The following is a 22,245-nucleotide window of genomic DNA, read 5'->3' as shown; positions in this document are numbered from 1 at the left end:
TAAGGAATCCACCGTGCAAACGCGAATCTCCTTCCATCCATCAGAACCAAAAGTAAGCACCAAATAACAAAAGCGGCGTGTTTTAATGGAGGACCATCCTCTATGACAAAACAGACCTTACAGTTTGGTTTAACTGTAGCCAGGATGTGTACTGATCCCTATTGACAGCTAACGTTCCAGCGTTATCGCATTCGTCAGAGTCGAAAAAAGTCGAAGTCATAAGTGATTCTCAGTCATAAGTCCTCTCAAACGCTCCACCATCTCACAAAAAACATCTAAACGGTTTGCGCACTTAGTGAACAAAATCTCAGCTAATGCTTAGCTCTTGTGATGAAACGGTAACGCTGCAGATAATCTCGTACACACCGCACCTACTGATCAGAAAGCCTCTGCAGGGAATCCTTGATTGATCAAAACTGTAGGCCTATTATCTTCTGAATGTCTTGTGCAAAATGACGAAGCATTCTAGACAATAGGTCCCTTTTTTTTTTGATTTCTTCAGGCTCTGACGAAGGCGATAACGTCGAAAAGTCAGCTGCTAACAAAGACTTCCGACAAATAGGATGAAAGAGTTCTGCCGATTTCGGTCCTCGTGGGATCAATATTAACCTTGGCTACAGCTCAAGAAAACCAATGAAAACTTTGTAAAAGATGCCTAGATTCAAAGACAATCAAGTATTGGTTCATCTGAAATATAGTTTCATATCATTCATTCGGTTACCTCGCTATATGTCGACAACTTCACCACGAATATGAGATGATAACTTAAGATACCTAACGTAAATCCGTTAGCGCTGTTCCGAGTTCTGTCGCGGGAGCAGACTGCTCTAGGCTGTTCTTCGCGCGAGCGTTTTCCTCAGTCTTCAACTGCGATTGCGGCGCACTACCGATATCAGGTTCTTTAGATAGCAGCGCTGATAGCGTACGTTAGTGCAGTGGCGTCCCGAGTCGTGTGTTCACTTCTCCTTTAGAAGCTAGACAAGAAGAAGAAACCAGCATACTTAGACTGCGATGTAAATGTTCATAGACCTACTTCTAGGAACACTAACTCATTACACAACAATAATGGTAAACGTTTAAAAACGGAGAACTGGGACAGTGCGACCGATCAGCCGCTTTGGAAAATACTGCGCGACGATGAATTCGGTCTGCGCCGGGTTAAGGCCATCGCCGCCAACACCGGCAGCAGTAGCATCAGCAAATTACATGCGTTCGCTTGGCCCTGACTTGCCGAAACTCTATTGATTAACACTTCTGTAAGGATGTAAAGGCGCTATCAGCACGCGAAAACATACGGACACACAATGGAACTGGTTGCCAACAGGCTGTCGAACGATCAGTGAGGCTACGGCATCGCGTTCGCGAGCAGTAGCGATGTCGAATTGGATTCAATTCTCGGGAAATGCATCATGAGATGTTTAACTTGAATAAAAGTGAAAATTCTTCTCCAATTTCAAAAGATTTGAGACTACTTGAAAGTGAATTCACCTGGAACAGTTAGTCTACGGCTAAGACACAGCTAGTGAATGAACCTAATGAATTAACATAGGAATTTTATAGATCAAATGATCGCACAAAGTGTACTGTAAGAGAGAAATTTTGGCCAATTTCAGCACTTAGAGGTGAGCGCAGTCTTCTGGTTACGCTAGGATACCGACTCCTACCGTGCAACGTATTTCCATCGCTGTAATATGTAGGAGCTAGCTCCACTCGATTCTTACAAAAAACGCCTGTATTTTCAAGGATTAATCCGTCGCGATAAAAAGCATTAAAGTAAGATAGCGTGAGGTAAATGAGGTTGTCCAGAATAGAATGCAAACCATCTCCTTGCGTTAGAAGTTGCACCGTTTCTGTAGATGAATGAAATGATTAAGAACAGGTCCTGTTTAGTCCTAGTGTATAGGGATTACAGTTTTAGGATTTCCGAAAGTTCGTTGATTAGGAAGGTACGACTCTGGCATTTATGCGCTTGCCGCACAACATCCGCTGTCCGCTTCTTTTTATGTGTTAGGAATGGAGACCACACCCAACTTTGGGCAGAGTGAAACAGAAAAAGAAATTCCAAAACATACGCAAGCGAAAGCCGTTCTGGAGGCTGGGACGAACAGAATTTCAGCTGCACTTTTTTACATTCTCGCGACATGTTACGCTTTGAATCTAGTAAATTACAGCTGCCCTTGTACGTGGCAATAGGACTCCAAAATGATAAAACCTTGTGGAGTTGCGGTAAAAATGACTGAATGGAAACGGTAGTTTTCTGGAAAAAGTGTACACTTTTCAAATTTTAGCAACTTTTTTCGCAGTTTCGAGAAAGACACTAATTTTTGTGGTCCGGATACCTCCATTCACACCTCTCATGTGTTGAACTATGCGCTTCAGTTCGCGTTTTTCTTTTTCGGCTGCCTTTTCCTTTAAAGCAAAAAAAAAAACTCTTTTTGTGTGTGTAGAAGGGGAACTCGTGAATGTTCTGTGGGAACACGTCCGCGATATCAGTTGCCTTTTGAATGTTCCACCACTCTTCTAATTTTTCGTTCCTTTAAAACGCATTTATTTCGATTTGTCAGATGTTCATGTTTGTTGTTTCCGTGCTGTATTCGACTGGCTATGCAGATAGTACTTTGCAGTGTTTTCATTTCTGATGATGTTCCAGTTTAACGACTAGCAATAAGTCATTTTAATTTTGCCGTACTCTGAGAGAAATTTCTATCGCTGCAACGCAAAAACCGCCATTTTTCTCTCCAGCGGAACTAAGCATGGCATAAAATGTACCCCATTAGGAAATGCAGAAATTCCCCCCCCCCCCCCGCCCCCTACGAAGCTGACAAAAAGTTCATAGCCGTTCGCTTTGTCAATACTCTTGATTGCGGACGGTGCAAAAATGTTATTAGTCATGGGAAACCAGTCGTCGGAAAAGGACAAACAGTAAAATGTTAAATGAGGGCTATCAGGCACATATTGGATAGGACCCTTCCACGGGGACGAGTTTGTAGGAAACCAAAAAGGAGGAGGACTGTCAACATTAGTTGCAGTGGTTTGCACTATCCAGACTTGAAGATAGAAGAGAAGCTCAGAATTCCAAAGTTAAGCAGAGACCTTCAATTGCTTTTTTTCTTTCAGTTGCACTCTTTCACGTCTTTTTCTTTATTTCCCTGCATTTTAGTTATTCATTTGGCACAAATTATTCCATTTATTAGGGCTAAACTAAGAAAGACTAATGATCGTGCGAACTTTAGATTGTGGAGGACTCAAGCCGCTTGAACGTAATCTGGGGTTATAAGGATTTGACATGATTAGTCTCTTGTGTTATGTGTGGAAAAAATCCGTAAAATTCACTGATGTCGCTTTCATCATCGTGCAGAGTATTCAATGAATCAGATTTAACATTGTTATGAGATCTGAAGCGGATTTCTGCTGTGGTTGTTTCACTTCGAAATAAAGCTCTTTTGTGTATGTAGGGGGAAAAGCTTTCAAATCTGCGAATTGTCGAAAATCTTGTTTCTGGAGCAAAAACCTAACGTAATTTCTTTTGCGAAGGAGGCGATGTTGGTGGTCAGCGACGAGCGACAAACTGCAGACATCACAGTCACATCCTCGCCTAGAATAAAGTCCACTAATATGCTGGAAGTTAACACATGTGTACTGTATATTGCACACAACAAGTTCACAATGTACCAAAATATCCCTAAATTCTCTGAATATCGTTCATAGCCGCTATATATGCGTCAGCACATCCATTTTCATTCTCATTGTGTTAGTGAATCTCGTTTAAGGAGTGAAGAATTGACAGCGCTAATGGATTTCAATGAGTTATGCGGAGTAGAACCAGATCCACGTAAATGTAGCCAGCTAATCCCGCTTTATCCATCACAGAGCACGAGACGTTGTGTCGCTCCTTCCCTATCTTTTTTTTCAATGAAATATAGATCTAAATAGAATTATATGTAAGGTCTATGCTTAGGTTATTCATTTCCTCATCATTTGCAACCTTGCTCATAAATTGAAAGTAAAGTTATTGGCGTATCAATCCAGTTCGGATGCGCCAACGCGTTTTACTGAAATTCGTAATCGTTGAGGTTTTGGAAGGCGTTTTGGTCTGCACAACGACTTGCCGGGCTAGCCGATGCATCAGGTCGGCGCTTTTATCCTTCCAGACCAGTCTAGTACCAATTTATCGATCCTTGAAGGGACGGAGGCTTGGTTGACACCAGAGCGATTTCAAACCACCGACAGTGTGGCTACGACGGACCTCTAACTGAATGCACCACTCCTCCACCACCTCCCCCACGTTCATAACTTACAATAGTAAAGTTCTCTTCAAAAAACCTGAAAATAAACAAAAACAGTCATACCTTAGTTTTGTTTTCTGAAGATATTTTCCAAATATACGCTCCATTTTTTTCAATCACATCACGTCAACATCATCTTGCGTCTGCATTCATTTTTGTGTATATTTATTATTTTGTGCATTTTTATTATTATTTTACGCATATTTATTATTATTTTTCCGTCTGTTCCAAGTATAGGCATAAAGGAAAATCCTGCAAAATGTCAGTTGGAACTTAAAAAATTCAGTTTTTCCAGCTTGGTAAGTCTTTCATAATACAATCAATTCAGATAATGAAAATGCATCGGGCAGCACTGGCAGTTTCGTTGACAGCAGCGCTGGTCATGCTAGGATCGCTAGCCTCTATAGCGTTTATACTAAACGACATCGACAAGTTCGCAATCAGCAGCAATGATACATTGAACGAAATTCAGGTGACGTCTACTTCCGGATTTCAATTCTTGATGTTAACTGGGTTTTTTTCCAGACTTTAGTTTTTTGCAAGAGCTGCTCGAAAAGATATGATGGTCGAGCGATTGTTTCGCTGGAAAACTGGAAAGGTGGGCAGGCTTATGTTTCTAGCCATTAAAGTAATTCTGCTATTTAACCATGTGTATTGCCTTCACCATTGCGACGCTCTTAAGAGTTTTCATTATTTTCGCCCTTTTTGCTAACTGAAGGTACTCAGCAGCATTATTTTTTAAGATTTATCTGAAGAAAATCAAAAGAAACACAACAACTAGGAGAAGAATAAAGATGGAGGCAGGCGCAAGAGCGCTCAAAACAGGTAAGTTTATAATATTCCCATGACCTCGGGAATTTATTGCGTTCTAGTAGAAGTACACTGAACGGTGTGGGTTGTTGGGCAAACAAGTAGGCGGCCAAATACTCGAAAAAAGTTGTAATAACAATGACAAGTGAAGTCGAAAAAATCTTCTACGACATAACAAACCGCTTCGAAAGCAGGAAACATGTGATTCGAGCGCAAAATTTTGTTGTGAGTTTTGCACAAGTAATCTGCTAAATTAGTAAGGTATTATTTTCTTATTACTCCATTCATTTGGCATTAGAATCATGAACGCATATTTTTAAGATAGTAAAATGTATTAGAGCTAAAGCAGTGGAAGTATTTTAGATGTTAAGTCGGATTTTACGGATCTACTAGATTTTAACCAATTTTAGCATAACTAATCTACCATTCACTCCTTTCATTGTTTCATAAGTATAATATTACACATAAAACTACTAAAGGATAAGGGATAGAGTCATTGGCCTATCAATCCACTTGGGATGCACCAACGTGTTTTACTGGAATTCGTAATCGCTGAGGTTTTGGAACGCGTGTTGACCTATACAATGACTTGCGGGGGACAGCCAATGATCAAGTCAGTGTTTCTAGCCTCCCAGATTAGTTTGGTACCAATTTGTCGACCCCGGAGGAATGAAAGGCTTGGTTTGCACTAGAGCGGTCTCGAACCCTCGACCGTGCAGCTACAGCGGACCCCTAACAGACTGCGCCACACCCGCCCCACATAAACTATTATTATCGACAATTAAACAGCTCGTTATGAAATCTGGAAAACATATAAAAGAAAACGCGTATTCCTATGCCTTTTTCCGTGACTACGACAGCCTCTGTGGAAGATCGCACAAGGATATACAGTCGGGTCAAAACGACACGAAGCACGGTGTAGTTGCGAAAGCGGTTCCGCTCGAGGCGACGAGGTGGAGATAGTATTTTTAATCGAAGTGAGACCATCGCGAACTGCAGCAATCAACGGTGGTAGAAGGGGTCCTCACAGTCCAAACCTCTTGCTGCCCCACCGCTTCAAGCGCAACTGCACCATGCTCCATGTCGTTTTGACTCTACTAAAAGATAGCATGACAAGAGCTAGTCGTAATTGATATAGGGACCGCTGAGGTTTCTTGCAATGCTTCCGTTGTAGGATATGACGACAACGTAGACGGCGAGTATTATCTAATGGCCGCAAGCATGAATGTGGAAGAATATAGCTTTTGTGGTAAGGCAATCCTCGAAAACAAAAGTCCCAAATCGCATTAAAAGTTGCTGCGCTCATGCAGAATCCGTTCAAACCTCGTGTTCTCGGCCACCTACGTGTCCAGCTGGAGCGCCAGGGCCTCCAGGAAAAGACGGGGTTCCCGGAGAAGATGGTCCACGAGGAGTAAACGGTAGGCGAGGAGAGGACTGGAGGTTGGAAGAGAATGATGTGGTCGTCGTGGTAAGTTCTTATAAGTTTGTTCTTCGAATATGTATAGACTCTAGAATATCCATCTTGGAAGAGTTAATTATAGTCGAGTCAAAACGACATGAAGCACGGTTCCTTGCGTATGCGCTCAGGCTGCCCGCAGAGTTCACAGCCGCGCGGGCAGCCTTACTCTCGAAGCGGCACGGTTGAGAAAGCGGTTGGAATCGAAGTGGGACCATTGCGTATCGGGCTGAGACCATATCATCTTCCCAAGCTCTACGCTCCAGCGCACCACTTCGAGCGCAGCCGCTTACGCAATTGCACCGCGTTTCATGTCGTTTTTACCCTACTGTATGTACTAATTGTAGCTTGGCTGTATCAAGTGTCCCATGGGTCCACCAGGAGCAGAGGGTGAACCTGGACCTGCTGGAAGCAAAGGTAAACAGCAAACTCATCCCATTAGTAGTCGTTCGTAGAGCCATACGGAGATAGACCAATTAGCAGGCGCCCCCGGTAAAGACGGTGAAGATGGACTGGATGGACTCCCTGGTTATCCCGGACCGCCTGGTCTCCCTGGACCTCCAGGATACGATGGTCGAGATGGAGATCCTGGCGTTCCAGGTGAATATGGGTCACCAGCCATAATGTAAGTAAGAATTCTTCTGACTGATTGAGTGAATGAACGATGGACCCGTAATTTAGAGAGATACATCCTCCAGGACCACCAGGCCCGCCGGGCAACAATGGCCCACAGGGATATCCTGGAGAAGATGGGGGTGTAGGTGCGCTAGGTTTTCCTGGAGTGCCAGGCAGCCCCGGAACAAATGGAAAGCATGGCGTGCCTGGGCCACCAGGTGAACCTGGGCTGGTTTGTTTATTACAAATCTTTGATGTCATTGAACTTGGTGCACTGCATGTAAGAGCCCACATTGCAAGTGTTTTTCCTAACAATTACCGCTGATTTGCAGCCAGGAGATCCTGGCGCTGATGGCCAGCTGTTTCCTAAAGGGTTTCATCGCTGTGAGTGTCTCGACCCGGAACGTCGTAAGACAGAGTATCAGCAGCAGCCACCAGAGTTAGTCAGTCGCCTTTCGTTGTGGTATTGAGTTATCTATTATCTTGAAAATAGCGTCACGAAATTGATGCAGTACAGAAATTCCGAGGAAAACGTGGTGTTCGGGGCATAGATCACGGCAACAAGCTTATCCCGCTCATCTTCCCCCAACGGTCGTGAAAAACGGCGGTGAAGAAGACGTCCTTTCCTTTGAAATCCGTTGCAACCCAGCACGCTTATGCGCACGCCGTGTTCACGATTCACGATCAGATGATCGAAGATCAAGGACTATTCAAGTAAAACCAATAAATTTACTGATCAGGGGACCGGAACGTGTAAAAGGGTGCATGTTCTAAGTATGTATCTCGTAAAGAACTAAAGCTCGGCTTCCACGGCGTTTTTTAGGACAACTAGGAGGAACTGAGCGGAGCCACTTTTCCGTAACCAACATACCAATCTCCACACTTCTGGGTTTCCATACCGCGCCAATTTCGTGAACGTTGCCTTTGAAGGCATCACCCCACGAATCTGAGGTGGTACGGATTTCAGGTGGAGTATTCGTATATGGGATCGTAGATTATGGAGAGAAGAGTGGTTCCGTAAATTTCTTCTTAATTGCCGTAAAAAACAAACTGTAAGAGGGTTTCGACGCGCTACTTTCTACAGCGAGTTCGATGGGAGCGCGCTAGTCTTGTGCACGCGGCGCATCTTCCGGGACGTTTTTTTACGGCAATTAGGAAGAAATAGACGGAATCGCCCACCCCCTTCCATAATCTACTATGCCGTATACGAATACTCCACCTAGAATCCGTACCATCTCAGATTCCTGAAGTGATGCCTTTAATCCAATCATTAAAGCACTACATCTTGGCCTTGGCATGGTCATGCATTGGGATTATTTTGCGTTCAGATCCCATCTAAACTTGAATAATAGAAATAATAGAATTTTTCAATGAATCTGAGAATCTTAGTGTAATTCTGTTCATTTCGCTCGACGTTTTTATTCATTTAATTTTTCGAAACCATTACGAAGTGTGTAGGGCAGCTTAAGTAATTTTTTGTTGTTTTCTGTACATGACCTGACTGCACTCTTTCATATACAGTAAGATTAAAAGAGAGCTTTTTTTTTGCCATTTTGCGACCCTGGTTTTTGGCACAGCCATTTTAAGACGTTTTATGTCGCAACCGTTTTCAGACATATTTTGACTCGCATTTTAAATTTTTTGCTATTATCTTATAGGAGAGTAAAAGAAACTAGAATCGCGTATTAGCCTCCTGTAAATTTCTCAGATTTTCACTTCCATAAGTACAGACACTACTTACGCCCGGCATCTGACCAGACAGGAGTACAACATCACCTTAGCAACGATGAAGGCGGCCAAACGATAGTCCCGCTCTCTCACGCAGACGCTCCTCCTTCCTACACGACTGAATCCGCTTCTTTTCAAAAGAAACTAGGTTCGCTATATGTAGTTTGATGAAGGGCGTCGCAATAACCGAATAGGTACCGCTTTAAGAAGTTTTAGATACTGTCCCATTCGATCATGAAAGGCCAAAATTCGAGAAGATACATCGCGATGTTTCAAGCAAGGGAGGATCTAAACAGGTGGTAAACGAGCAGAGCTTCGATAGTGATCAGTCAGCGCAGGATCCCCGTGAGGAGGAGGAATATGTCGATTTTGACTAGGCAGAATATTACTTTCGCCACTCTGAGAATCATTAGCTCATATTTTCTAACTTTTATTTATTCGTCCTGCCCAGTTCCAAAATAAATTCCATTAAACTGATACCAGTGTAGGGTTGGGTTATGGCCAATAAAGTTTTCTTGTGGTTTGGCTCCTTTGAATATGTCAATGTTTCTACTACTTAGTACTGTTCCGCTCCGAGTCCATGCTTCGTAACACGGTTTCGTAGTTCTTGTCCTTCCAAGTTGTGTTACTCACAGTCATCTGCCTACGCGGATAGACAGAAGAGATGTCTGGTGTTGGTCAGCCGTTGACATTTTCTTACTATGTAATTTAGCTTAGTTTTCCCGCGGCGCTACGGATGAATTGGAACTCATCAATAGAATTTTTCAAGACTTAGAAGAGTGGAGCTAGAATAGTGCTCTGATTACTGTCCCGACTTGAACGAAAAGATTGTATAGTACAGTAATTATATAGTGTATAATATTTGTGGATTCTCAGAATGCAGTCGGTAGCATTGGAGAGAATTAATATCGATTGAAAACGACGCATCGCCGTTAGATATCTTGATTGCATAGATCACTGACTGAATAACTAGCGATCTGCCCACTATGTGGTTATCAAGGCTTTTTCTTTGATTCGACTACGCAGGAGGACATCAGGTCTAGGGACTTTAGCAGTACAACACATAACAACACAAACAACCCAACAAGGCGAGTTTTTTTTTCAGCAAATAACCAGCGTGAAACTGGTCTATTAGGGTTGACTATTACCATGTAATCAAATATAAATTTCCTTCTCATCCTTTTTGTTTGTGTTTTTCTTTGTGTTCTTCCTTCTTTTTCCTTCTTTTTCTTCTGCAGATTTAAATGCATGATTTTTCGTGTCGTGTATGCTGTCTTTGGCATACAGTGGTACACAAAGTGTTGGTCTTCAAAGTAGAAATGCACCTAACCATTTTTGTAAGCTAGTTAGGAAACTGTGAGTGATCTACTCCTTACTTCTAATTTTTCTTTCTTTCTGGCTTCTCTTTATCACTTATGTTTGATTTTGAGGGTGAGATAAGAAGTGGATTTGAGACAAAACTAGCAAACAGTTTCTAGTTTCTCTTAAGTTGAAATTTTAACAAGGAACTCTTCCATATGTTTTGCTTGTTTTCTAAACGAGGAGATTTTTCTCCTTCTCATTTTCTCTTTTTTTGTGTCATCAGAAAGAGAGAGGGGTTGGCATCACAGACAAACACTAGAGGCCCTCAGTGGTTGAATACTGAGTACTTGTGTGTAAATACGTAAAGCATGTTTTTTGTTGTAATAATTGGTCTTTTAAAATGTCTTCCAGAGGTATGACCGGTTTTATTTCAGAAAAAGTGCACAACAGTATGCGGTGAGTGATGCTGGAGAAGAAACCACCATCAACATGGAGAGGGCAGGTAGGTAACTACACTTGAAATGGCTTCCAATTTCGCCTAGAATGAGAAATCTGAAAGAATGCGAAGCAGAGCAGATTTGAATAAATATGGCAGATTTATGAACGCGGTCTATAGAATGACCTCAGTGAGGTCAGTCGCCATAACTAGGTCTATTGCAATCCGTGTGTAATAAAACGAAACTCACAGAAATAACTCCTCTTTTACTCGTTTTCGGAAACGAAGATTGGCGTCGGTGTAATTCAAGTAGTACACGGAATCCTGATTTAGCGCAAAAAAAGCCAACCACCAACCAAATGTCGACATAGGAGCAGATATTAGGAAAGCCATGCACACTTGCGACGAAATGAAGAAGTCTTCCAACTCACTATAGCGTGACAGATGGGCAGCCCATAAATAATATTATAATCTAATAATATAGACAAATAAAAGCATCGATATTGAAGGCTATTGAAAAATTTTGACGATTGGCTTAATATTACGAATGAAAAATCAGAAAGTCGCACATCGTTGTTTACAACATAGGTGAAACACAATTGAAATCAACAATCACAATTTCTTCTTTAAACGATTTTCCCCGTTTTTTGCGTGTTCTAAGAAAAAAGCTGATACATATGGGTAACAAACGTTACCGTAACGGTGCAATACATTGTCGCGAAAGCGATGCCGTTCCCACGCATGCTGCTCCCAAAACTTGGACTCATTTTTGGCAGTGTTATAGCTCTACTATATATTTTGTCTACTACTTTGCTGCTTTCAGAAGTCATTACTCCAACTCAACATTCTGTATTTTAGCGATCGAAAAAAAAAATCAAATAAATGGACATTATTAGGTTAATGCGGCGAACGGGAAGGAGGTTTCAATTCTCCAGGACCCACAGCAGGTGTGCCCAGGACCAGCACCATAAATCGCTTCCACGAAATATGATCGCCTTATGCTGTAGAACCTCTCGTAGATCCATGCTCAGGTGCTGTGACGAAGTTAGAGTATTTCTGAAAGCCTTTTTCCACGCTTCAGGGCTAATGCATTAGTTTTTCGTCACGTCTTTGCAAGCATTTCAAGAATGCTCTGGAGGTCAGAGGTGTGCACTATTCCCATCCACCACTCAAGGATAACGCTCGAGCAGCTTGTGGATTCGCTACTCCCAGGAGTGGGAGAGCGAGGACTTCAAACACTCAATACTTCAAAGTAGTCCTAAAAAAACGGCGTGTGAAACGGAGTTCGTCCTTACAAAGTCAGAGCGCGTCCTTCTACATGGTCCGATTTTCTCAGCAACCTATTCATTGGTTTTACTTGGATAAGCTGCTGAGAAGACCTAACTGATTCGAGACTGCTCCTGGACGCGGTGCGCGCATGAGTATGTTGCGTTCTTATGTACCTCGTGGGAACAAACGCCATTTTTCAGGACGGTTGGGTAATTGATGATTCTCACACTAGCTATCTACACTCCGAACTCTATATTTGCCCACAGAGGAACCAACATCGTCAGTTTCGTGACACTCCGCCTTTAAGAAATCGTCTAGTGTGGAAACATGTGGGCGGGAACTTGAAGATGAACTGATGAAATGAATTGCTGACGCTTTCAGCTTAAATCCTACTCACTTTACCATCTTTACTGCTGTTGTTCCTATACAATTGCTCAGCCAATTTCTTCATGAATTTCTTGCTATCTCCAAAAATCACGTATTCCGTAAGATTCTGGAAAATAAACTCTCTCTCTTTGGAAAATTTAAAAAATCTTTGAAAGCGTCAAGAAAACAATGAATTGTTGTTCTTACATGATCCTTAGCGATTTGAAGAGTTGCTACAGAAGTATACATTAGGTTTGACTCAGCTCGAAATCGAAGAAAGTCTGTTCTTCGTGTGTGTACACACATGGCGCCATTGTTTCGTCTCAAAATGACTGTTTTACCTTTGCCAGCAATCCATAAAACAACTCAAATTGGCAGAAATCAAAAAATCTGCAAAACTTAACAACGTTTTGAGAGATTATGTATGCTTATGCCATTATGCTTCCCTTTTTTTGAAAACTGAACTAAGCAAGGTTAAAAGCACACAGTTTCACAAAATTGTCGATGTTAGGATCTCTCTACGAAAAGATAGTGAATGGAAGGAGTGTAGTTCGCGGGGCCCACCTAGATCTATTACTTGTGGCTGCGGGAGCGGTCGCGTCGCGGCGCCCTTGCTCGCTGCCAGCTCTGTCATATCTGCAGTTATTCGTAGGTGTGAGGGCCTGTATTGTTAGCAGGCAGTCGCGGCTATTTGACCTGATCCTAATGGATCCATTTGTTCCATTCCAGTTTCCGCCTGCCTACCCCACAGAAAAATCTGTTACGATGTCTATTCACTAGAGTCACCTTCTAATCGTCTACAAACACAGGTAAGTCATCACTACAATTGTATCCTATGTCATTGTGAGTGCTTTTCGCATTTGAATGATCTTCATTTCTCGACATATGCTAGCTAAATGTATTTGCGAGGAATTTAATTTTCATTCCTTGCTCAAGCAACGCACAGCAGGCACAGTCTACCAGAAAATGTATTTTTATACTCCTCTTCTCGTTTTTGCTAAGCTATATGTCACCTCGTATTTCTAGCACATCTCTTCTTCGTTTTTTCTTTTTCTTTCTTTTTTTCTTTCTGTTGCATTACTGATGATGAATATTCTTCTACTGACTATTCGCTGCACTCACTACATCGCCAATAATGAGTTTTCACTACTATTTGAGGTACTCTGCTACAACTGCAAATCCATTCTTCCCAATTCTTACAGAAGTACCTGCCATAACTATTCACTGTACGTCAATTTTTTCCTTTTTTGGAGATAGACAAGCTTCTGCCTGATTTTAACCCGCAACAGATAGTCACTGATGAGGCTCTGTGCTTCTACAACCGATTTCGAGCAGTCTTTCCGACGGATTAAGATGCACTACTGCAGACGACACATTGAACAAACACTCAAAGGGACCGTTACCAGATTAGTCGAGGTTAAAAAACCAAAGTCATTTCACCTAGCTTTGTGCTCATAAATTTTCAGGCTCGTATTCGCGGACAAGTAAAGAAAGATCTCGGCGAATTCATTCTTATTGCTAACCTTACTTGAGTCATGCTTTAAACAAGTACTTGCCTTTCTTGAAACAGGAGTCCAAACTGCAATGACTAATTATCTTAAGGAGAACTATTTAGGCAAGTATAGGACAGTTTTAGCTTTTTTCCGAAAAGCTTTGCAGGAAGGACAGCCCGTTGGACATCATTTGCAAACAATGGTGCTGTCATGGACACGACGACGATTAGTGAAGTGGCTGAATGGTGACATCTGCTCCTAAAAAAGAATTTCCTTCAGGGAAATGCCAACTCAAGAGTAGGCTTTCTTCAACTCGCAGTATCCTCTTTTCGTGTTCAGCAGCCCACTGAATGTCATAGTTGGGCGTTAAACCATTACGAGAGCAGGCCTTGGAAGGTGAAGCGAACGGCAGAAAAGAAATGGGATGTTCGGGGAAAGGATGTGACGGAAAATTACCAAATGGCATTTGGGTGGATGTGCTTGCAGTGTATCCTTGAGTGAAAACTTTCACTGCCCACTCTGCGGTGTCTGCCCCTCCTCTTCGCGCTGCAGCTTTTTGGACAATAGAGCCAAAATCAATTACCTTCATAGACATGCGGCAAAATTGTGTAGAGGACGCATTGTAGAAGAGCATCCATCTACTTCACAAGCCCATGAAGGAGGCGATACACAGCTAATCTAGACGCTGTATGAAGTCGAGCAGGTACCGTCCACTCTTGATTTGGTCACAGGAACTCAGGAGCGCAAGCAAGAAAAAAGACAAATAAGGAGTAACATTGAAGGTATAAATGCTCCATCGTCAATTGTCTCCAACCTTTCTAAGTTATCAAATATCAGATGTTAATTATCAAATTTCATAACCAATCAAATTTTCTCAAAAGTATGCAGTTTTGAGTGCAAATGTAAATATACTCGTAAGCACTGGCACAGAAGAAGTGACGGAAACGCTCAAGAAAATTTGTGATCTTGTTGATCAATCATGAAAATTGAAAGTCGGTCAGCCCTCTACAGAAGGGGTATGGCTGCTAGGCCAGAGCTCACGAAACCTGGAGCAAAAGCTCAGCTCGCTGAGGCTGAGCTTCGAACACCAAGTTTTCTATGTCATTTAGAACATACATGTTTGTAATTTCTAACGTAGCACTGCAGCGCTCTCAATATCGAAGTAAAAAGAAGAAAGAAAAGAGTAAAGAGGGCAATTAATGCAGAAAAAGGATGGCATAAAAGTCACAGCTATGCTTAATACATGTACAATACGTGTATACTAAGTACCTACGTGTTCCGTATATATGTACGAGTATTACGTACTATTTTTGCATATAAAATACAGAATACAACTACATAAACACAACACCTTATTCTTGTTTTATGATATGTAGGATGCAAAAAGAAATGAACAGACAACAGAACTAAAATTTCTAGTGGTAGATTGCACCAGCTGCTTCAGCAAGGCATCAAATTTGATTTCCTCACAAATACAACTACTAGGTAGCACATATCAAAAAGCAAAAACCAATTTAGAAAAGCAGTCACAGCATAGATTACGCATTTAGAAGTAACTTACGGGGAGCGCTCAGGTGGTACCCAGAGCACTTGGGTGCAGCCGATGTGCGTGGCTGCAGCAGAGATCGCTGGGACGCCTGCTAGGCGCACTGTCCATACTTTCGCTCCGCCACCTCTTCCGCCGAAGGCTCGCATGATGCTACTACTTTGATGAGAACATAAAGTGAACTCATAAGGAAATGAAATATCAAAACATGAACTCTATATTGAGAAACTCTGAAAAGAAAACTTTGTAAATAAAAATTGCTCGGGTAAAATGAGCGGGAAAGGTGTATACTTCTAAGAATGACAGGAAAATGGCAAGATAAAACAAAGCGGAAGCAAAGCCAACTAATTAATTGTGAAGGCGACGAAGTCCAATGTTTGCTATGGTTTCCGTTGACACTGTGAAAAGTTACACGCACTATATAACACTATATAATGTGAGATACTCACACTGCGGCTTTCAAAGTTCAAAGTGTCGCAAATAAAGTTAATAAAGGTGAGCATAAGCCGCAGGTGAATTTTAACGCACAAACAACTTGACGTATTTCAAAGTTTGCTTGTATAACCAGGCCGAGTGAGTATTCTTACAAAATTCGAAGATGTCTTTCAACGACTGCGTTCTCAGTTTGCAATGGGAACAATATAACAACAACAACAGCAGCCAACAACTTCGCAAGTAGGAATTCCTTTTCCAATTAAGTGTGAATTAAAATAAAATCGATGAATAAATTGAAACAAAATGAAATAAAATGGAATTGATTATAAAAAATGTGGGTTTTTCAAGTACCGATCTCCAGCTTCAACTCGAGATTCATACAACAAGCAGCTTTATCAACAGAACCTTCGATGTTCCGTGGCGAAAGATGAGTAAGTCAAAAAGGTGTAGATTCTGTACTTGTAAAGGACATTTCATAGTCGAGCAGAAGTTAATTCTTCCTATACCAGAAGAAGACAAGCCTCGAAGACATCTTCGTCTACAGGTGTTGTGTATGCAAGCACCAAAACAAAAAAGTCTACATTTGTACATATGTGTGATATCGTTAAAGTTACGGAAATTCATTTCGACTAAATAAATCATTGTAGGTGTCCGAAGAGTTCTTTCACAAGGATCCTTGCCGATTACAACATAGTTGCATACTGAATACTAGATCTGCATACTAGATCTAGATGGCGACAAGGTTAACCGCATAGCTCACAAGGTGAGCTGGTCATTCCGAGTTTCGTTCGTACACTGATTTTATCACATTTACGGAGATACCAAGCACTGCGAACGGACAAGATCGCCAGCAGAGTTATGCCTAACAAGCGCTTCGCCACTTTAACGGATTCGAATTTGGACTTAGATTGGGGAGGTATGTTTTGAAATGAATACTTACTGCTTTCTTGTAAAAATTACAATCATAAATTTATCCCATCGCACGAAGAAAGGCAGGAGGTGCTGCGTAAGTTCGTTGGCGAAGTGTACCACGTTGGAAGAATGTAATTTTTCAGATAGTCACCCATGCGAGTCATCGCTACATATTACCCTTTTTTCAGAGCTATACATGCAGAAAAGAGTTGGGTTGGACTACATTCCCGAGGGTCTCGTTCGTCTCCCGGGAGAAAAGAGCTTCATCAAAGTGGAAAGTCACGACTGACACGTATACTATCCACTAGAATTGATGGAGTTGTGTTATATATAGAATTGATGGAGGTGTTATATCTTGCTGTAATATTTGGCTACTAGTTACTTAATGCAATTCATTCAGATTTTGTGCTGCAATGGCCTGTACGCCATCATGGTGACGGTATTCACAAGCTGAATCCTTCCATGAACTGAGCTGAGCCATTCCTAATCGAATGGATAAGGGACAGTTTTACATCATCCAACAGCAGTTAGTGGAGGAATAGAGCTGTTCTTTGCTCCCAAAGTTCGTTGTAGCTCAATCTTCAGTACTTTCAGGTCCCTACTCTGTATGCGATTACGCGAAAAACTTGCAAACTTACAGGAGAACTTTTGAGCGCTACCACAGAATTAGGATAATTTTAGATTTTAAAAAGGTGATTATTCCTGATTCTCATGTAAATATCAATTTTTCTACACCAAACACCAATACTTTTTAGGCAGCCATCCGAGCAGCTAGGGAATCATTTTCGGACGCCGCGTCAAAGGATGCGCTTTTCACCTTCCACAAGCTTGGAATCGGATGGTAAAAGAATTAGGCTTGACTCGTTTCATTTTTCGGGAGGGAACCGATAATATTCATATTGTTGTATCAGTATCAATGTGATTACTAATTATTCGTTTAGTAAGTTGCGGAAACTGTTGTCTAGGCGCACAAACCCACTGTTTGAAGAATCACTGGAGTGCCTTAGGCAGCTGTACACCTGGCGCTAGGAACAATTATACGAGTGAAGGAGGTAAAGAAATTCATCACTATTATATCAAAAATCGTAAAGAGTTGCCATACTATTATATACAATTTTTGTGCTCCAGAATTCCGACAAAGGATTAATGAAACAATCGATTATTTCAAAGAAGAATTAAAATTTAGTAATTATTTCACTACCAGTGTGAATGTCTGGCTAAAGCCGGACTTCAGACTTTCGGTGATTTTAGCTTCGCTCTCCTTCACTGATCAATGAAAATTAATAGCAGTGGTGTTTTCTGTAAATTAGATGTGTTTTTTAAACAACGCTTTCCTTCTCTTCTTTATATTATAAATTAAGGCGAAAGTTTTCCTTCTAAACGCGTCAATTCTAAATTTGGAGAATATTCGACCATCAGCTGCAAACACTCCTTCGAAGCCAGAATAATATAGATACAATTTGAAAGCATTACTCGAAGTATGGGTATTCCTCCTGATTTCTCCCAATAGTTATCACAGAATGATGTTTTAACATTAAATGACGTGAAAGACATTATCCTACTGATAAAGATAACGTTCCACGTCAGATCACATAAACATCTTGCTAGTATTTAAGCAGCCATTTGCATGCATGTTTCCACTTTCTGAGAACGGCATCCTACAAACTTGAGGCGAAAGAAGAAGGAAATAGGCACGCAGAGGAGTCATAAAGGTGAAGAGCAAAGCGCCAAGTGGTTACGGCTATGAAACGGCTGCAACCATTTACCTTTTGCGTCATGCACACTAAGTTATTGCGCACCAATGACCGGGTCCACCGACGCCGGTGGATCCGTCGCACCCCATATTATAGCAATCTGGCGCCGTTACACCCGTCGCACCCTCTTCTATAGGTATCTGGCGCCGGTGGACCCGTCGCACCCCCTTCTATAGGTATCTGGCGCCGGTGTACCCGTCGCACCACCTTCTATAGGTATCTGGCGCCGGTGTACCCGTCGCACCACCTTCTACAGGTATCTGGCGCCGGCGCGCTAGTGTAACGCCGGTGGACCCGTCCCACCCCCTTCTATAGGTATCTCGTGCCGGTGGACCCGTCGCACCCCCTCCTATAGGTATCTGGCGCCGGTGTACCCGTCGCACCACCTTCTACAGGTATCTGGCGCCGGCGCACTAGTGTAACACCGGTGGACCCGTCCCACCCCCTTCTATAGGTATCTCGTGCCGGTGGACCCGTCGCACCCCCTCCTATAGGTATCTGGTGCCGATGGACCCGTCCCACCCCCTTCTATAGGTATCTGGTGCCGGTGGACCCGTCGCACCCCCTCCTATAGGTATCTGGTGCCGGTGGACCCGTCCCACCCCCTTCTATAGGTATCTGGCGCCAGCGCACCAATCTGGCGCCGGTGGACCTGTCACATCCCCTTCTACAGGTATCTGGCGCCGGCGCACCAATCCGACGCCGGTGGGCCCGTCGCAACCCCTTCTATAGGTATCTGGCGCCGGCGCGCTAGTGCAACGCCGGTGGACCCGTCCCACCCCCTCCTATATGTATCTGACGCCGGTGGACCCGTCGCACATCTTTCCATAGGTATCTGGCGCCGGCGCGCCAATCCGACACCGCGGGACCCGTCGCAACCAAGTTTATAGCTATCTGAACCCAGCGCACCAATCCGACGCCGGGTGGACCCGTCGCACCCCCATTTTCGAATTTCGTGTCACACAGACAAACACACATACACACACACACGGACTAAGGTCGTTATTATATATCATGAACGCTAAAGCCGACTTCAGACTTTCTGTGAAGTTTGCTTCCTCGCCTTACTGATGAACGAAAATTAATATTAGTGCCGTTTTTAGAAATTGGACTTGTGCATCTCCAACAATTTTTTCCTTTTTTATATTATAACTAAGGGCGAAACATTTCATAGAATCTTCTAAACGCGTCAGTTTACATTTTGAGAAATTCGAACTTCAGCTTAAACATCTTATCAATATATTATAGACAAAATTTAAAAGTATCACGCGAAATATGGATTTTTCTTGTTTATAAAGTTATAAAGAATGACGTTTGGGATAAAATTACGTGAAAGACATCATCCTACTGATAAAGATAAGTTCCACGTCAGATCACATAAACATCTTGCCACTATTTAAGACCCGTTTGATGCGGGTTTACTTTTGAGAGGGCATGCAAACTTGAGGCGAACGAAGAAGGAGATGGACACGGGAGAGTATATAGTGTAAAGAAAGCGATAAGACGCTATGAAATGGTGCAACCATCTATATTTTGCGTCATGACACGAAGTTATTGGCACTATTTCGACGCCAGGTGGACCTGTCGCACCCTTTATAGGGATCTGACACCGTGGACCCGTCGCACCCCTTTATAGAATTGCCGGGACCCGGACCCTATTGGTATTGGCGCCGGTGACCCGGCACCGCTTTATAGGTATGGCCTACCCGGATTTAGGTATTGACGCGTGGACCGTCGACTTTTTGGACATCTGGCGCCGGCGAGCAATCGACGCCGGTGGACCCGTCGCACCCTTCTATGGAATCTGCGCCGGTACCGTGCACCTTTATTATTGCGCCGGTGGACCCGTGCACCTGCTTTATAGGTATTGGCCGGTGGACCCGTGCACCCTTCTATAGGTATCTGACGCCGGTGGACCCGTCGCACTTTTTTGGACATCTGGCGCCGGCGCAGCAACGACGCCGGTGGACCCGTCGCACCCTTTTTGGACATCTGACGCCGGCGCAGAATTGACGCCGGGACCCGTGACCTTTATAGTATTGGCCGGTGGACCCGTGACCCCTTCTATAGGTATCTGACGCCGGTGACCCGTGCATTTTTGAATCTGGCCGGCGAGCATCGACGCCGGTGGACCCGTCGCACCCTTATAGATCTGCGCCGGTGGACCCGTGCACCCTTCTATATTGGGCCGTGGACCCGTGACCTGCTTTATAGGTATTGTGCCGGTGGACCCGTCGACCTTTATAGGTATCTGAGCCGGTGGACCCGTCGCACTCTTTTCTGACATCTGGCGCCGGCGCAGCAATCTGACGCCGGTGGACCCGTCGCACCCCCTTCTATAGGAATCTGCGCCGGTGGACCCGTCGCACCCTTATTGGTATCTGGCGCCGGGGACCCGTCGCACCTGCTTCTATAGGTATCTGCGCCGGTGGACCCGTCGCACCCTTTATAGTATGAGGTAGGATTTAATGAATAGCCGTGACCCGGCACTTTTTGACATCTGACGCCGCGATCGGGACCCTGATTTATAGTATTGTAGGATTTAGTATTAGCCGTACCGTGATTAAGAGAGACGCCGGTGGACCCGTGCACCTTCTATAGGAATCTGCGCCGGTGGACCCGTCGCACCCTTTATTGGTATCTGGCGCCGGTGGACCCGTCGCACCTTCTATAGTATCTGTCGCCGGTGGACCCGTCGCACCTTCTATAGGTATCTGACGCCGGTGGACCCGTCGCACCCTTTTTCTGACATCTGGCGCCGGCGCAGAATTGACGCCGGTGGACCCGTCGCACTCCTTTTCTGACATCTGACGCCGGCGGCAATCCGACGCCGGTGGACCCGTCGCCCTCCCCTTCTATACGTATCTGTCGCCGGTGGACCCGTCGCACCCACTTCTATAGGTATCCGGCGCCGGTGGACCCGTCGCACACCTTTTCTGGCATCTGGCGCCGGCGCAGAATCTGACGCCGGTGGACCCGTCGCACCCTTTTTCTGGACATCTGGCGCCGGCGATCTGACGCCGGTGGACCCGTCGCACCTTTTTCTACATCTACGCCGGGACTGCGCCGGTGGACCCGTCCTTCTTAGGTATCTGTCGCCGGTGGACCCGTCGCACCCCTTCTATAGGTATCTGGCGCCGGTGGACCCGTCGCACCCCTTTTCTGGACATCTGGCGCCGGCGCATATCTGACGCCGGTGGACCCGTCGCACCCCCTTTTAGGTATCTGACATTGGACCCGTCGCACCCCTTCTATAGGTATCTGACGCCGGTGGACCCGTCGCACCCCTTCTATAGGTATCTGCGCCGGTGGACCCGTCGCACCCCTTCTATAGGCTATCTGGCGCCGGTGGACCCGTCGCACCCCTTCTATGGTATCCGACGCCGTGGGACCCGTCGCACCCCTTCTATAGGTATCCGACGCCGGTGGACCCTCGCACTCATTTTATAGCTTCCGGCCGAGGCATTAACCGACGCCGGTGGACCCGTCGCACCCCCATTTTAATTTCGAAAAACACAAACACACACAAAAAAACAACACACACACACACACACACACACACACACACACCACAAGTCAATAAATGATACCACTATCAGCAGGTACTGCCGTGAACTATCCCGTTTTGTTTGACTTCAATTTTTATTCTGGTAAATCGGTCCATACATTTCCATGTTTAAGAAATTGATATGGTTAAAAACAGTGGTAAACCGAAGACAACACAGCATATCACTCGTAAGGTATGCCTACAAGGACATTGTGTACCTGCAAGACAGTTTTCGCACTTTTCAGGACGATTGATAACATCTACAATCAGTCGAACACCAATAAAACAAT

General features: G+C 43.9%; 6 protein-coding genes across 8 annotated transcripts; 4 read left to right on the top strand and 2 right to left on the bottom strand.

The window, feature by feature from the left end:
• Window positions 1–4,617: 4,617 nt before the first annotated feature.
• Window positions 4,618–9,272, top strand: RB195_005943 (uncharacterized protein; the record flags this gene model as incomplete). 2 transcript variants are annotated; one of them, XM_064178761.1, is made up of 11 exons in its annotated part: window positions 4,618–4,758; window positions 4,819–4,884; window positions 5,030–5,111; window positions 6,271–6,345; window positions 6,407–6,564; window positions 6,900–6,969; window positions 7,036–7,177; window positions 7,234–7,399; window positions 7,500–7,606; window positions 8,898–9,043; window positions 9,112–9,272. In XM_064178761.1, 11 exons carry the CDS (start codon window positions 4,618–4,620, stop codon window positions 9,270–9,272), a joined length of 1,314 nt encoding a protein of 437 aa, XP_064035775.1. The 2 variants fall into 2 exon arrangements, with proteins under 2 accessions (XP_064035775.1, XP_064035776.1); XM_064178760.1 differs by having other exon boundaries at window positions 6,235–6,345.
• A 1,435-nt stretch (window positions 9,273–10,707) lies between these two features.
• RB195_005942 (uncharacterized protein) lies at window positions 10,708–12,517 on the bottom strand (the record flags this gene model as incomplete). The annotated part of the gene is made up of 4 exons (XM_064178759.1): window positions 10,708–10,735; window positions 10,884–10,957; window positions 12,300–12,395; window positions 12,476–12,517. The coding sequence occupies 4 exons, from the start codon at window positions 12,515–12,517 to the stop codon at window positions 10,708–10,710; spliced, it is 240 nt and encodes a 79-aa protein (XP_064035774.1).
• A 255-nt stretch (window positions 12,518–12,772) lies between these two features.
• Window positions 12,773–13,561, top strand: RB195_005941 (uncharacterized protein; the record flags this gene model as incomplete). Its single annotated transcript, XM_064178758.1, has 4 exons — window positions 12,773–12,920; window positions 12,998–13,077; window positions 13,427–13,494; window positions 13,558–13,561. 4 exons carry the CDS (start codon window positions 12,773–12,775, stop codon window positions 13,559–13,561), a joined length of 300 nt encoding a protein of 99 aa, XP_064035773.1.
• A 426-nt stretch (window positions 13,562–13,987) lies between these two features.
• On the bottom strand, window positions 13,988–14,356 carry RB195_005940 (uncharacterized protein; the record flags this gene model as incomplete). The annotated part of the gene is made up of 1 exon (XM_064178757.1): window positions 13,988–14,356. The coding sequence occupies one exon, from the start codon at window positions 14,354–14,356 to the stop codon at window positions 13,988–13,990; it is 369 nt and encodes a 122-aa protein (XP_064035772.1).
• A 423-nt stretch (window positions 14,357–14,779) lies between these two features.
• Window positions 14,780–17,931, top strand: RB195_005938 (uncharacterized protein; the record flags this gene model as incomplete). 2 transcript variants are annotated; one of them, XM_064178754.1, is made up of 5 exons in its annotated part: window positions 14,780–14,879; window positions 16,104–16,173; window positions 17,410–17,495; window positions 17,596–17,706; window positions 17,783–17,931. In XM_064178754.1, 5 exons carry the CDS (start codon window positions 14,780–14,782, stop codon window positions 17,929–17,931), a joined length of 516 nt encoding a protein of 171 aa, XP_064035769.1. The 2 variants fall into 2 exon arrangements, with proteins under 2 accessions (XP_064035769.1, XP_064035771.1); XM_064178755.1 differs by lacking the exons at window positions 14,780–14,879; window positions 17,410–17,495; window positions 17,596–17,706; window positions 17,783–17,931 and adding exons at window positions 15,906–15,982; window positions 16,252–16,317; window positions 16,390–16,436 and having other exon boundaries at window positions 16,091–16,173.
• Window positions 17,068–17,683, top strand: RB195_005939 (uncharacterized protein; the record flags this gene model as incomplete). The annotated part of the gene is made up of 5 exons (XM_064178756.1): window positions 17,068–17,087; window positions 17,155–17,180; window positions 17,249–17,346; window positions 17,410–17,495; window positions 17,596–17,683. The coding sequence occupies 5 exons, from the start codon at window positions 17,068–17,070 to the stop codon at window positions 17,681–17,683; spliced, it is 318 nt and encodes a 105-aa protein (XP_064035770.1).
• Window positions 17,932–22,245: the final 4,314 nt, after the last annotated feature.

Source organism: Necator americanus, chromosome I, assembly GCF_031761385.1.
Source record: "Necator americanus strain Aroian chromosome I, whole genome shotgun sequence".
In the NCBI taxonomy this organism is placed as follows: Eukaryota; Metazoa; Nematoda; class Chromadorea; order Rhabditida; family Ancylostomatidae; genus Necator; species Necator americanus.
The sequence above is the reverse complement of the archived record's forward strand: the minus strand, read 5'-3'. Positions and strand labels throughout refer to the sequence as shown.